Source organism: Microtus oregoni, unplaced genomic scaffold (genome assembly GCF_018167655.1).
Source record: "Microtus oregoni isolate MIOR12 unplaced genomic scaffold, Mior012 000003F_ref0000135, whole genome shotgun sequence".
NCBI classification, from domain to species: domain Eukaryota; kingdom Metazoa; phylum Chordata; class Mammalia; order Rodentia; family Cricetidae; genus Microtus; species Microtus oregoni.
The window spans coordinates 19887795-19901121 of NW_024543062.1; the positions used below are offsets into that span (position 1 = coordinate 19887795).

General features: G+C 54.5%; 1 protein-coding gene across 2 annotated transcripts in view; it reads left to right on the forward strand.

Moving 5' to 3' along the window:
• Positions 1-1794: 1794 nt before the first annotated feature.
• Positions 1795-13327, forward strand: part of Abcb9 (ATP binding cassette subfamily B member 9) — a 32811-nt gene continuing 21278 nt past the window's right edge. The window contains exons 1-4 of one of the 2 annotated variants that reach the window (XM_041648884.1): positions 1795-1955; positions 7132-7802; positions 12419-12533; positions 12938-13068. In XM_041648884.1, coding sequence (XP_041504818.1) covers positions 7214-7802; positions 12419-12533; positions 12938-13068 — 835 coding nt within the window. In that variant the 5' untranslated portion in view covers positions 1795-1955; positions 7132-7213. The remainder of the gene's footprint in view (positions 1956-7131; positions 7803-12418; positions 12534-12937; positions 13069-13327) is intronic. The other variant, XM_041648883.1, reaches the window with a different exon arrangement.

Consider the following 13327-nt stretch of genomic DNA (forward strand, 5'->3'; position numbering starts at 1 on the left):
ACCTGGGGCCTCATGCACACCAACTAAGCAAGTGCCCTGCCACTGAAAAACATCCCAGCCCTGGTTTATTTATTGCACTTAATGCTGCCTAGCATCTTTATGTTTCCTGGTGGGTCTGCTGCCTGCTCCACTCTGTCTGTTTTGCCCACTGCAGTACTCCTAGCACCCAGAATCACTCAGCATAGGTCATGTTCTAGTTAAGAGTTCCTATTGCTGTGATAAAACACCATGACCAAAAGCCACTTGGGAAGGGAAGGTTTTTTGTTTTTTGTTTTTGGTGTGTGTGTGTGTATTTGTGTGTGTTTCTTGAGACAGGGTTTCTCTGTAGCTGTCCTGGAACTCACTCTGTAGACCAGGCTGGCATTGAACTCCCAGAAGCACCTGTCTTTGCCTCGAGTGCTGGGATTAAAGGCCTGTGCTTCCACCACCTGGCTTGAAGGAAAGTTAGGGCAGGAACCAAAGCAGAGGCCATAGAGAAACCCTGCTTGCTGGCTTGCTCTTCATGGTTTGTTTAGTCTGCTTTTTTTTTTCAAGACAGGGTTTCTCTGTAGCTTTGGAGCCTGTCGCTCTGTAGACCAGGCTGGCCTCGAACGCACAGAGATCTGCCTGCCTCTGCCTCCCAAGTGCTGGGATTAAAGGCGTGTGCCACCAGCACCCAGGATCATTTGGCACTGACCATAGTGGGCTAACCACCTACATCAGGAGACCAGTCTGATGGAGGCTGACCACCCACACAGGGAGACCAGTCTGATGGAGGCAATTCCTCAGTTGAAGTTCAAGTTGATTAAACTACCCAGCACTGTCCATAAACGACTATTATTTCCCATAGAATGTGCTCCCTTCTAATAGGTACAATCTGCTTCCTACGTATACTGTCTGGTTCCATCACTAGACTGTGTCTCCAGAAGGACAGAGATCTTGACTGGGTCCTCTTGGTTTCTTAAGAGACAGGGTCTGTGTTGCCCAGGTTGGCCCTGAGCTCCTCAGCGGAAATGACTCTTTCCTCAGCATCCCCAGTATCGGGGACTATAGATGCATAAATCTATGCCCAGATCTCAAATGCTTAGAACGGCAAACGGTGTGCAGTAGGAGCTCGACAAAGACTTGTGGATAGATAGCTAAGCGAAAGAATGAGGATCATAACCCCACCATATCGTCCAGGGCTGGCAGGCTGTGCCTTCAAGGAAAAGAAGCCATTAAAGAGTATTTCTGTTCCTTGAATATGCGCTGAGGCCTGGTCCAAGTGCAGAGCATCGAGCCCTCAGGACCTAAAGTCGGGTGGTTTGCAGCAGGTGCTGAAGTTTGAGTTCAGGTCCAGCCTGGGAGGTTCAGCCCAGGAGACACCTATAGTCCCTTGCCACAGAAGCCCGCCCCATTACAGAGGATCCGCCTACTCTAGCCTCACAAGGTGATCCACCCACCCCGGATGTCCCGCCTACTTCTCCTGACCGCTCCTGAGGCGGTCCTCCAGCATCTTAATCGAGAGCTCCGTCCCATCCCTGAGGCTCGGTCCCTATTCTCAGGATGTCCCGCCCACTTCCCCTGAAGCTCCGCCCCTAGTAGTGGTCTCTTCCCGCCCATTTCTTCGGAGGTCCCGCCCTGTGACTCCGCCCCGACCTTCTGAGGTGTCCCCCTCCCTCCTCTTTCCCGAGGCCCCGCCCTACCCAGGATGCTCCTCCTACTTTCCCTTGAGGCCCCGCCCATCCCGGAGGCCTTGCGGGCGCCTGCCTCAGAGGCCCCGCCTCACCCAGGATGTCCCGCCCAGTTGCCTGAGGCCCCGCCCCCGGCGCCGCCCGCCCGTCAGCGGGCGGCGGGGCTGGGCTCCGACCTTGTAGCGGCGCAGCGCCTTCAGCGTGCGGAGAGGACCGGTGCGCGGCGAGGACACGGTGAGAGGCGGGCTCCTGCGTCCCGGCCGGCCACGGCGTGTCCCCCTCCCACGTCTCACCTGGTGGCAGGTAAGGGCCGCCCCCAGCCCTGCGGCGCTCCGCATCGGGAAGCCGGCTGTTTTTGACCCTTCTGCGACGCTGTCCGCAGGTACCCTGTGAGGAGCGTTTAGAGGAGCCCCTGGAGGCCCGGGGTTCGGCACGGAGCTGGCGGCGACCTCTGAAGGGCTTGAACGCCAGGCCTAGCCTGGGCCGAGCCTTCCCTGCCGGCTAGCGGGCCTGTGAGGTCCCAGGGGCGCCTCCTCGCCGTCCTGCGTTAACTGAGATAGCTGCGAGCGCGGCTGACGCCTCCCTGCCCTCCGCTCCACCCCCTGGAGATGGGTGGCCTCCATGCCCCTGCTGCAGATGCGTGGGGACAGGTGTCAGAACCTGCTTGGTTTGCCACCAGGTTCCCTGAGGCCACCTGGCAGCGCCCGACGGAGTGCCAGTCCCAGCAGTGGGATGTGGTGGGGCCGAGCAAGGGCGGGAGTCGGGATGGAGCTATGTGGACCCAGCCTGGGTGTGTCCTGTTCTCCAGAGACCCCAGAGCAACTAGGGCAGTCGGTACCAGCCGAGAGCAGCGACCCGCCTCCCCGAGCCAGCAGAGTGAGGGGTGAATGGGAGCCACTTGAGCCGCCTGAGGCAGGACCTTTTCCCTGCAGTTCCTAATTACGCTGGGAGCGCCTTTCCTCCCCCGCCAACAGAGGGTAAAGTCTGGGCTTCCCTCGCGCTCTAATGGGCTTGGTGGCTGTGAGCCTCCCAGGGCACCGGGTCGCGGAACTGGGAGGTATAGGTACCAAGGAAGACCCAAGACTGGTAACTTGTGGTGGTGGTGATGGTAGCTACTTCTCTCCTGGCTGTTCCTGACAACCCTTGCCCACACTGACAGCTGGAGGCAATCTCTACTGGGAAGAAAAGGCCTTTCTACAAGGCTGCCTGTGCTTGGCATGGTGCTTAGTGGGAGAGTGCTTGCATAGCAAGCCAGGCCTCAAGTTCTACACCCAGCACCAAAACAAAGCACCATCCTGGGGCGTGCTGGGGTCACTTGCCAGTCCCGTGCCATGCCTTAACATTTGGGTCAAGGCAATGTGCCCTGTCTTCCTGGCCCCTACTGGCCCCTGAGCAAGGCCTGCTCTGCCTCTGGCCACCATCTTGCCCTTGTCTCTTGGGCCATGCACATCACCTGTGTGCCCACAGTTTGCCCTCCAGTTCCACCTAGCTGTGTGTCCTCGGAGTCCGGACGGATGGAGGATAGGCATGTGGTTCCCAGCAGCCTCCCTGTCCTCCCAGCTTCCAGCCTTAAGTGCTGTGGTCCTCCTCTCCGTTCTGCTCTGTGGATTATTTAATGGCAGAGTAACCTGCCACCCTGCCCCCGCACCACCCCAGGTCTATAACCTGCTCTGCCCTGATTTGGACTCTGCTCCCTGGGGGTTTAGAGGAGATGGATGCAGCTCCCGGGAGGGAGGGTACCCTAGGTTCTGTGGTGCTCTGCCCGGAGTACCCCAGACGCTTCCCCTTCCTCCTTCCCAGGCTTTTGTTTTTGCCTCCTGCTGAAGGGCTTCAGCTAGCCTGTGGTGCCGACATCTGGAGTGTTCTCTCCAGTGGACATGAGCACATGTAGCTCCCAGGTGGGCAGCTGCCTACCTCGGCTGTCGGATTGTCAGGAAGGAATCTCCACAGACTGACAGAGGTTAGCTGGCTAGCTTCTGGGCTTCTGGCTAGTCCTCTGTCTCACTTCTGGCTCCTTCCTAGGGGCCATGGACCCCTGGTGCCCACCGCAGGAAGGCAGCAGCTGGATATCTGGCAGGCCCTGTGAGATCAGCCCTGGCCTGGCAGAAGGCCTGGGTGGCACTGGGCCAGGAGCTTCCCTCCTTGGGCTCTGAGTGGAGCTCACCCACTCATGCTCCCTGAGGCGTCTGCATTGCAGCAGACTGAGCCCAAGAGCTGCGTTGGCAGCTCGGACCCGGCAGGGATGGAGGAAGGCCTGGGCACGGGTGCCTGCCTGTCTCATCCTTTCTCTCTGCACTAACCCCACTTGGCCCTGGCTCCCTTTGGAAAGGCAGATGCTGACTAATCAAGCCATAGCTCTGACACATACTCAAATCTGCCTGGCACTGATGGGGCCATCACCCTCCCTGCCCTCTCTGCATGCCAGATATACACCCCTCTTAGCAGCATTGGGGGCACATCCACCTAGGAGAGACTGCCATCAAGTATAGAGGTGTGGAGCACAGATTTTGGAGTTCTGCCTAGCTGTGTGACCTGAGGCAGGTCACTTGACCTCTCTGTGCCTCAGGTATCTAAACTAAAATTAGAATACATTTCATGGGAGTCTTGCATCAATGTATGGAAATTACTTAGAGCAGTGCCTTGCTCATGTTCCTGTCAGAGGATGCCAACTCATGATTGCCACCTCTGCTTCTTGACTGAGCCCTCCAGTGATGCCCACTATTTTCCTTAAAGGAACGCATCCTGTTCATGTCGGTTGCATTCAGAAGTTACTGCTTTGCTATTCACCAGCTGTGTGATCTTGGACAAATTCTCAACTTCTCTGGGCCTCATTTTCTCAATGTGCTGCACAGAGGAGATGACAGTGCAAACCTCACAGAGTCATCTCGAGGATACTCTAGCGCATGCAAAGCAGGTGGTGGAGAGTTGGCTCATTCCATAAGCATGCAATGCAATTGTTAGATGCCTGCTGCATGGCAGGTGTGCAGTGCACACAGGCGAGGACCCTGGTGCGGGAGTCCTTCACACAGGGGCTCCTGTCCTGCTTTGTTTTGGGACCATGTTGACTGAGTGCCTTAAACAGGTGACTTTGTCTCCCCATGCCTCAGTTTCCCCAGTTGTAAATGGATACAGCCTCATGTATAAGGTTAGATCACACTATAGCTCAAAGTCAGTCCCCATGGTATGGCCACCAGAACTATGGAGGAAAGGTGCCACTCAGGTCGGGTCTCCTGTCACTCATTGCGGCCCCCTCTTAGGAAGATCTGATCAGGAGATAGTACTTGGGGTCACCCCCAGTCTGTCCTAAACCTACCTTAAACAAACACCTGAGGCCACAAGACCCACACCTCAGAGTCCCTGAAGCTCCGGGCCCTCCAGCCTCAGTGAGTCCTCAGGGGCTCTGTGGGAGGAACTCGAGTGGCATGGCGTGAACAGCAAAATCCAGAGAAAGACAAGGGGGTCTAGGCGAGGAGTGAGGGCCAACCTAGGCTGGATGTGAGGACTCTGGAAACTTCCAAGCAGACACAAAGGCCTCTGGGTTGCCATGGAACCTGAGAAGGGAAAGGTGAGTCGAGATACAACGTGCGCAGCTCTCAGCAGTGGCTAGTGTGTGCCAGCCTTGCCAGGCCTGGTGCCCACGCACTAAACTTCACCACCACCTGTGCAAACGCAGCGGTCGAGACTGGCCATCTGTTGAGCTCTGCTAATCTCAGTGGTGACAAAGTCCTCCAGGGGATCCTCATTCCCACCCACCTTCACTGCCCGAGTCCTTACCTTCAACTACAAGGGGCTCTGGCCTTCTATTCCACCTGTCCAACATGCCTTCCCCCATATACCCTTGGGGCAATTCCTCTCTCCCTCTGTCTCTGTTTCTCTGTTTCTATGTGTGTGTGCGCAAGCACACACACTGGACATTACCAGGGCCTCATACATAAGCAAGAACTCTATCTCTGAGTTGATCTAAACTTTCTTTTCTCCTTTATTTTTGATACTAGGTCGTCTCACTGAGTTGCCCAGGCTAGCCCTGAACTTGCGATTCTCCTGCCTCAGCTTCCCTAGTAGCCAGAATTACAGGCCTATACCACCAAGCGTGGCTCCCTCTCCTCTTCTGAGTCTTGCTCAAATGTCACCCCCCTGTTTACACCTCTCTCTCTGTCACACACCTTTATTATTATTCAGCACCAGTCGTCTTCGTTTTATTTACTTGTATTTTATATGTATGGCTATTTTGCCGATATGTATGGGGTACCATGTGCATTCAATGTCCACAGAGGCCACAGGAGGATGTTGGAGCCTCTGGAACTTGAATTATAGACAGTTTTGAGTTACCATGTGGGTGGTAGGAATCAAAGCTGGGTCCTCTGGAAGAGCAGCCAGTGCACCCAACCTCTGCGCCATCTCTCCAGCCCCTCAGTCCCTTTTTAATCTCCCTCCTGTAGTGGCAGGTCGTTTTCATAGGGCAGGGATCCTTGTGGTTGGTCTTGGTTTTTGTGTTTCTCTTTGTGGTAGTGGTGGCGGTAGATGTGTGTGCATGCATGTGTGTGCATGCATGTGTGCTTCCAAGGTTGATGTGTCTTCCTCCATTGCTCTCCACATTTTAAAAAATATATTTATGTCTGTATGAGTTTATTGTGCACTACATGCGTGCAGGAGCCTGTGGAGTCTAGAAGGGAGAAGATCCCTTGGAGCTGGAGATACAGGTGGTTGTGAACCACCTGATATGGGTGCTGGGTCCTCGGCAAGAGCACCGTTAACAACTGCTCTTAACAGTGGGCATCTCTCTAGCCCTCCACCTTGTGTCGAGAGATAGGAGCTCATCGATTCTGCCTGGTCAGTAAGCTCCAGGGACCCACTGTCTCTAGCACAGCTCCCCACCCCACCCTGGGGACTACAGAAGAGTGTGTCCCTCTGTGTCTGGCTTGTGTGGGCCCTGCATTTAACTCAGATCCCCACACTCACACAATTGCTTTGCCCGCTGAGACACCCCTTGATGCCATTTTTCTGTTTTGCTTTTTAAATGAGGGTGTGTATGTCTCTGTAATCAAGGATAGCCTTAAACTCAATCTCAGTGCAGTCCCCTGCCTCGGTTTCTGAAGTGGAGTGTGGGAATTATGGGCCTGAGCCACCATGCCTGACTCAATTTTTTTTTTCAAGACAGGGTTTCTCTGTAGCTTTGGAGCCTGCCCTGGAATTCACTCTGTAGACCAGGCTGACCTCAAACTCACAGAGATCACCTGCCTCTGCCTCCTAAGTGCTGGGACTAAAGGCGTGTGCCACCACCGCCTAGCAACCTGGTTAAATTTTTGCTCATTCTCAATCCCAAACACAAAGAACAGGCCTATAACAGATGCTAAATAGACATTCCTTGCACGAGAAGAACTTCCAGCACCCCAGGACATCTTTGCTTACCAGACTGGCTTGGGGTCCTGCAGCCTGGGAACACACTCACACCTCTTGCCCTGATCTTTGTGTTGCCCAGCAGGTGTGGCCTTGCCCAGCAGATGATGATGGCCTTGCCCCGGTGAGCTACAGCCTGCTCCCATCACCCACCAGCCAGCAGGATGCGACTGTGGAAGGCGGTGGTAGTGACGCTGGCCTTCGTGAGCATGGACGTCGGTGTGACCACGGCCATCTATGCCTTCAGTCACCTGGACCGCAGCCTGCTGGAAGACATCCGACACTTTAACATCTTTGACTCGGTGCTGGACCTCTGGGCTGCCTGCCTGTATCGCAGCTGCCTGCTGCTGGGGGCGACCATCGGTGTGGCCAAGAACAGCGCTCTGGGGCCACGGCGCCTGCGGGCCTCGTGGCTCGTCATCACCCTCGTGTGCCTCTTCGTGGGCATCTATGCCATGGCCAAACTGCTGCTCTTCTCAGAGGTGCGCAGGCCCATTCGGGACCCGTGGTTCTGGGCGCTCTTCGTGTGGACCTATATCTCGCTGGCCGCCTCCTTTCTGCTATGGGGGCTGCTCTCTACTGTGCGGCCAGACGCTGAGGCCCTGGAGCCCGGGACTGAGGGCTTCCATGGGGAGGGTGGGGCCCCTGCTGAGCAGGCATCCGGGGCCACACTACAGAAGCTGCTGTCGTACACCAAGCCTGATGTGGCCTTCCTAGTTGCCGCCTCCTTCTTTCTCATCGTTGCAGCTCTGGGTAAGTGGGGTCTTGGATCTGGCCCACCCTGAGAAGCACCTCAGGCTGCTCAGCAACCTCTTTTCCCCCACAAACATGCTATTACTTAGATGGTTCACATCTCCCAGAGATCCAGAAAGAATGGGTATGGGATCTTACCTCGTCATCTCAGCACTTGAGAGGTTGAGGCAGGGGGATTGTTGAGAGTTTGTGGCCAGCCTGGGCAAATAGTAGGATCCTATTTCAAAAATACAAAGAAAATAAGAAGAAAACAACAATAACAATAACCAAACCCCTCCCCCTACCAGTCCCCACCACCCTCCACCACCTCCCACCCAAAAAAACCTAGCTGGGCAATGGTGGTGCACACCATCGAACCCAACACTTGGGAGGCAGAGGCAGGTGGGTCTCTGAGTTCAAGGTCAGCCTGGTCTACAAAGCAAGTTCCAGGACAACTAGAGCGGTACAGAGAAAGCCCGTCTCAAAAAACAAAACAAACAAACCAAAAAACAACAGCAGCAACAAGAACAAAACAAAGATATGGAAAGGCAGAAACTGTGCCGTGTGTTTCCCTAATTCTACCCGATTGCCCTGTTGTCCTGCCCATGGTTAACCACAGGTTATTAGAGGCTCCCACGTGGACAGGAGACCATTGATTCCCTCACCCGTGTGTACATGCATATGTGCTCGTGTATGGACGTAGAGGTCAGAGGTCAACCTGAGTATTGGCCTCAGCAGCTGTCATCTGATTTTTGAGACAGGGTCTTTCACTGAACCTGGAGCTCACTGATTGGCTAGAGGAGCTGGCATTATCCCAGGGATCCTCCTGTCTCTGCCTCCCCAGCAGCAGTATTATTGTTATCACTACATGATGCCTTGGCCAGCTTTTGCACATGGGGAGCATCTCCCCCAAGTCCTAGTCCCCTCTGATGCTTTTGGTGTTTCCCAGAATAACTCCCAGCATACAGACTGCACTGCCTCCCCACCCCTGCACGTTGTTTGCAATGAACTGTCTGGTGCTGTAGGTCTGGTCCTCTGCCCCAGCATGGGCAGGAAGGAGGTATTACAAGGTTGCACCGTGTCCCAGGTGGGGGCGATCATACAAGCTTTTGAGGAGCTGTAAAATTCAAAGCATACATCCCCATGATGTTGGGGTCAATGAGCTAAGAAGATAAAACGCCCCAGACAGATCCACGCACGCAGGAAGCACACTGACCTTGAGTGACCCAGCATCAGGCTGACCTTTCCGGTTGACCTTTCTTCTGCACTTGCATCACAGCCCTGGCTTCTCTCGGACGCCATCTTGGGTTCTTCTGACTGGCCTTTGTGTGCCCTTCAGTCACTGTTGGTGATATTGCCAGCTCTGACTCACTCCAGGTCCTGATCCTTGGCACCAGATGTCACTCCATTACCTTGTCCCTGTGCCCACGGTGAACCTGTGGCTTGCTGTGACATGCCCCAGGGGTACAACTGTCCTACAGTGCCTCTGAGTTCTGACAGCCTTCAGGGTTCCATCAGGCCAAGGGCTCAGTCCGAGTCAGGCTCCAGCAGGACCGATTCTGACGAGCTAAGCCTGTTTCTCACCCTGCTGTGGGATGTGGGGACAAGCAGGGCACCTGGCCAGGTGCGGAGTAGGCGTGAGGCACCGTGAACACGAATCTTCAGTCCACAGTCTGCGCTGACCCTTTCTGTACCCTCATGGCCTACACACAAAAAGAAAAGCCCCCAGCCACCAAGTGGGGAAGTGTTCAATGCACCCGCCTCTCTGTTTCATCTGTTTGAGACAGGTTCTCACTGTATAACCCTGGCTGTCCTAGAACTCTGTAGACCAGGTTGGTTTTGAACTCACTGAGATAGAGATCCGCCTTCCTCTGCCTCTCGGGTGCTGAGATTAAAGGCATGGGCCACCACCGCCTGGCTTTTTTTTTAATCACATTTTTATTATTCATTTGGGGAAGGGGGCTGGTTTAGCGTATGCTGTGCCCTGTGAGTGGAGCTCAGAGGACCACTTAAGAGAGAGTCAGTTCTCTCCTTCCACCGTGTAGGTCCTCAGGTTGTCAGGTTTGGTGGCAAGAGCTTTACCCACTGATCCATCTCACCAGCCCAGGATTCGTTTCTGTTTGTTTTCGAGTTTATTTTCTTTGTGTCTGTGGCACCTGTGTGGGCACATGTGGAGGCCAGAGGTCGGCGTTAGCTGTCTTCCTCAGTCACCCTCCACATTAATCTCTTGAGGCAGGGTCTTTCATTGAACCTGGAGTTCACCGGTCCAGCTGGGCTCACTGGCCAGCAAGCTTCAGGATCAGCCTGCCTCTGCCTCCCCAGTGCTGGAGTCAAAGGCGTCTGCCACCAAGCTCAGCTGTGTATGTGGGTGCCAGGGTCGGACCTCGGATTCTCGCGCTTGCATGATAAGCACCTCACCCACTCATTAGCTCTTGTTTATTTGTTTTTTTTCACACAGGACCTCACATGTCCCAGGCTGGCCTTGAACTCCTGATCTTCTGCCTCCACTTCCCAAGTGGAGACTATAGGCATGTGCTATACCATACCTGCTTATTTTTGCTATTTGAGACAGGGTCTTATGTCACTGAGGCTGACCCTCCACTTCTAATCCTCCTGCCTCAGCTCCCAAGCACTGTAAATCAGGATTCTTCCATTGAATTTCTTGGCATCTCAACTAACTGTATAGAAATATGGGCACGCGATGAGCATGTAACTGCTGGGCGCTCCAGTCTCCGCCTCTGTAGAAAGAAGTCATTTCCACAAATAGCAAGAACAAAAATACCAAAGCCATAAGAACACCGGGTGACATTTGGGACTTGGAGGAGATGAGGGAGCAGATGTCTGAGGTAAGATGTGTTCTAGGCAGAGGGTTAGTGTTCACAGGTCCTGAAACAGAAGGCACCTGGTTGTTAACATGGCAGCCAAGGCTGCGAGGCTGGAGCAGAGAGAGTTGGGGCAGAAGCCATGAGCCATTGCAAGGACCTTGGCTCTTTCTTGCTCTAGGTGAGTTGGGAATAAATGGACCGTGTTGAGAGGGACAAGATCTGAGTGAATTTTATAGTGGGGAGCAATCCCTGGGACACCAGGCAAGATGGGCAACTCGGAGCAGAGTGGGACCTGCCTAGGCAGCAACAGCAGTCAGATTTGAGAAATTAAGCCCGGTGTAGAATTTGGATTGTCCATGATGCTTACAGATTTCCTCAGAAGAGTTTGCAGTATACCTCCAGCACTCAAGACCACACAGCCCATCATCATTGGAACTCACTGATGGTTTCTTCCCTATGAGTAAACTGAGTCGGAGCTGCAGCTGTTAAAATCCAGTTGTGGCTAGAGACCCCATCTAGCTAGAGCTGGATAGCCTGCTCGAGGCTTCTGCTTCATGTCCAGCAGAGGGCGCCAGAGCCGCACGGAAGGGCAAGGTGCAGTTCTGTAAGCCCCTACCTTGTGTCCAGCCTCAAGCCTGGCTCAGCCTGTACAAAGAGCTTCAGGGAAGACACCCAGAGGAACCAGGCACCCAACCTTGAGGGCCCATGCTTCTGCACCAAACATTTTTGTGAGGGTGGGCACTCCAGATTCTTGGGAAGCAGGCGTTTTAGCACAGCATTAATCTGACAGCCTTGGAGCTTGTCAGGGCTGGAGTAGCCAAGAGCAGGGCATTCCTAGTGCTAAAAATAAAAGGTGCTGCCAGGTTTGGTGTCCGGTGAGGGTTGCTGTCTGCATCCAAGGTGAGCAAGGCTGTGCCCTTGGAGAGAGGCACTGTGTCCCCCAGCAGCTACAGGAAAGGAAGGGCAGGGCTTTCAGATGCTCATCCCAGCTTCCGAGGAAAACATACCTCAAAGCCCCACCTCCTATATATGTGATCTATAACATGAATGAACTTGGGTTGAATCTCAGCCATTCTCCTTCCTTGCTCTGGGACCAACTGAGTCAGCTGGTTGAAGATCAGGAAGCCTGTGGGTGAGGAATCACCCTGCCAGCTGCAGAGCTCCACCCCTCAGAGGGGAGGGACCAGCATGGTCTGGAGTCAGAATAGCAAGGTCTTCCCGGTTAGACCTTCCCGGAAGGTAGACTCTCCACCCAGACGAATGAAATCACCTTTGGCATCCTCTCAGCTGATGATGAACTGTGTGGAATGGGTGATGGCAGGACCTGTGACGGGCCCTACTCTGGAGGGAGTGAGGTGGTTTCATGTGCTCCATGCCCAGGTGTCGTCAACGTCAGCTCGGGCCAGGTAGATGGGTCACAGTGTTTTCTATGAAGGGGGGTAGCTGTTAGTTTTCTTCTCTGGGTCGAACTTGGCTCGCCATTGAGAGTACAGCCCATCATGGGGGAAGTCATGGCGCAGGCACATGAGGCGGCCGGTCATGTGGCATCCACAGTCTGTAAGCAGAGATGAACGCTGGTGCTCGGCTTCTCTGTTTTATTCAGTCACGGAATACTAGAGCCCACATTTATGGTGTGTCTTCCCACCACAGCTAATCCTGTCTAGAAACTCCTTCACAGCCATGCCCATGATAATTAAATCTCATCGAGTTGACAGATTAACCACTGTAGGGGCAAGCAGGCACTGGCAGAATAGACCATGGGTTGGATGAGCAACCTGTGTGCTCCCCCTGAGCCCGTCCTGTCTTCCCCAGGTGAGACCTTCCTGCCCTACTACACAGGCCGGGCCATCGACAGCATTGTGATCCAGAAGAGCATGGACCAGTTCAGTACAGCCGTCGTCGTCGTTTGCCTGCTGGCCATTGGCAGGTAGCCACCCAACCCAGGAGGGAGGGCAGCAGGGTGCAGTAGCAGCTCAGCACCATGGCAGTGTCCCAGAGTAGCTTTGAACCCTTTGGTTGGGCCACACCTAAAAGCCACACTCTCTTGTCTCTGAAGATGGCACCAGTCCCTAAGGATATGCTTTCCCTCCCTGGCTGGTTTGAGCATATGCAGGCCAAAGGACTAGCTTCCCATGCTGTTCTAGAAGAATCTGCTGACAGTGTTGAATCCCTCACCCTTGCTGAGGGACTTACTGGGGATTGAGGGGGTCTAGACTCCAACGCCATCCCCTACAGAGTGGCCTGTCCTCTCTCCTTTGGGGGAGGGTCAGTGGGTGGTGGCTGCTGCCTGCCGGAAGGACACCAGCTATACCGTCTCTCATCTGCAATCAGCTCATTGGCCGCAGGTATTCGGGGCGGCATTTTCACCCTCGTATTTGCCAGACTGAACATTCGCCTCCGGAACTGTCTTTTCCGCTCTCTGGTGTCACAGGAGACAAGCTTCTTTGATGAGAACCGCACAGGTTGGTCCCTCCTGGGGACTTTGGGTGTCCAGGGAGAGCTAGCTTTTTGTGGGACCCAACAGCAGCATGGCTTGCTCTGCTAGCCCTTCCTATGGTCCAATTCAGGGTGGAGCCCTGGGGTGTTAAACCACCTGTGGAAGTTTTGGGGTGAGCTGTGGTTACCACAGGACCCTGACCAGGCCACTTAAGGTCTCTGCTGTGGCAAGGCCTCTCAGTGGGTGCCAGTTCAGTCTGAGGGTGGCCTGCAGATAGGAGGAGC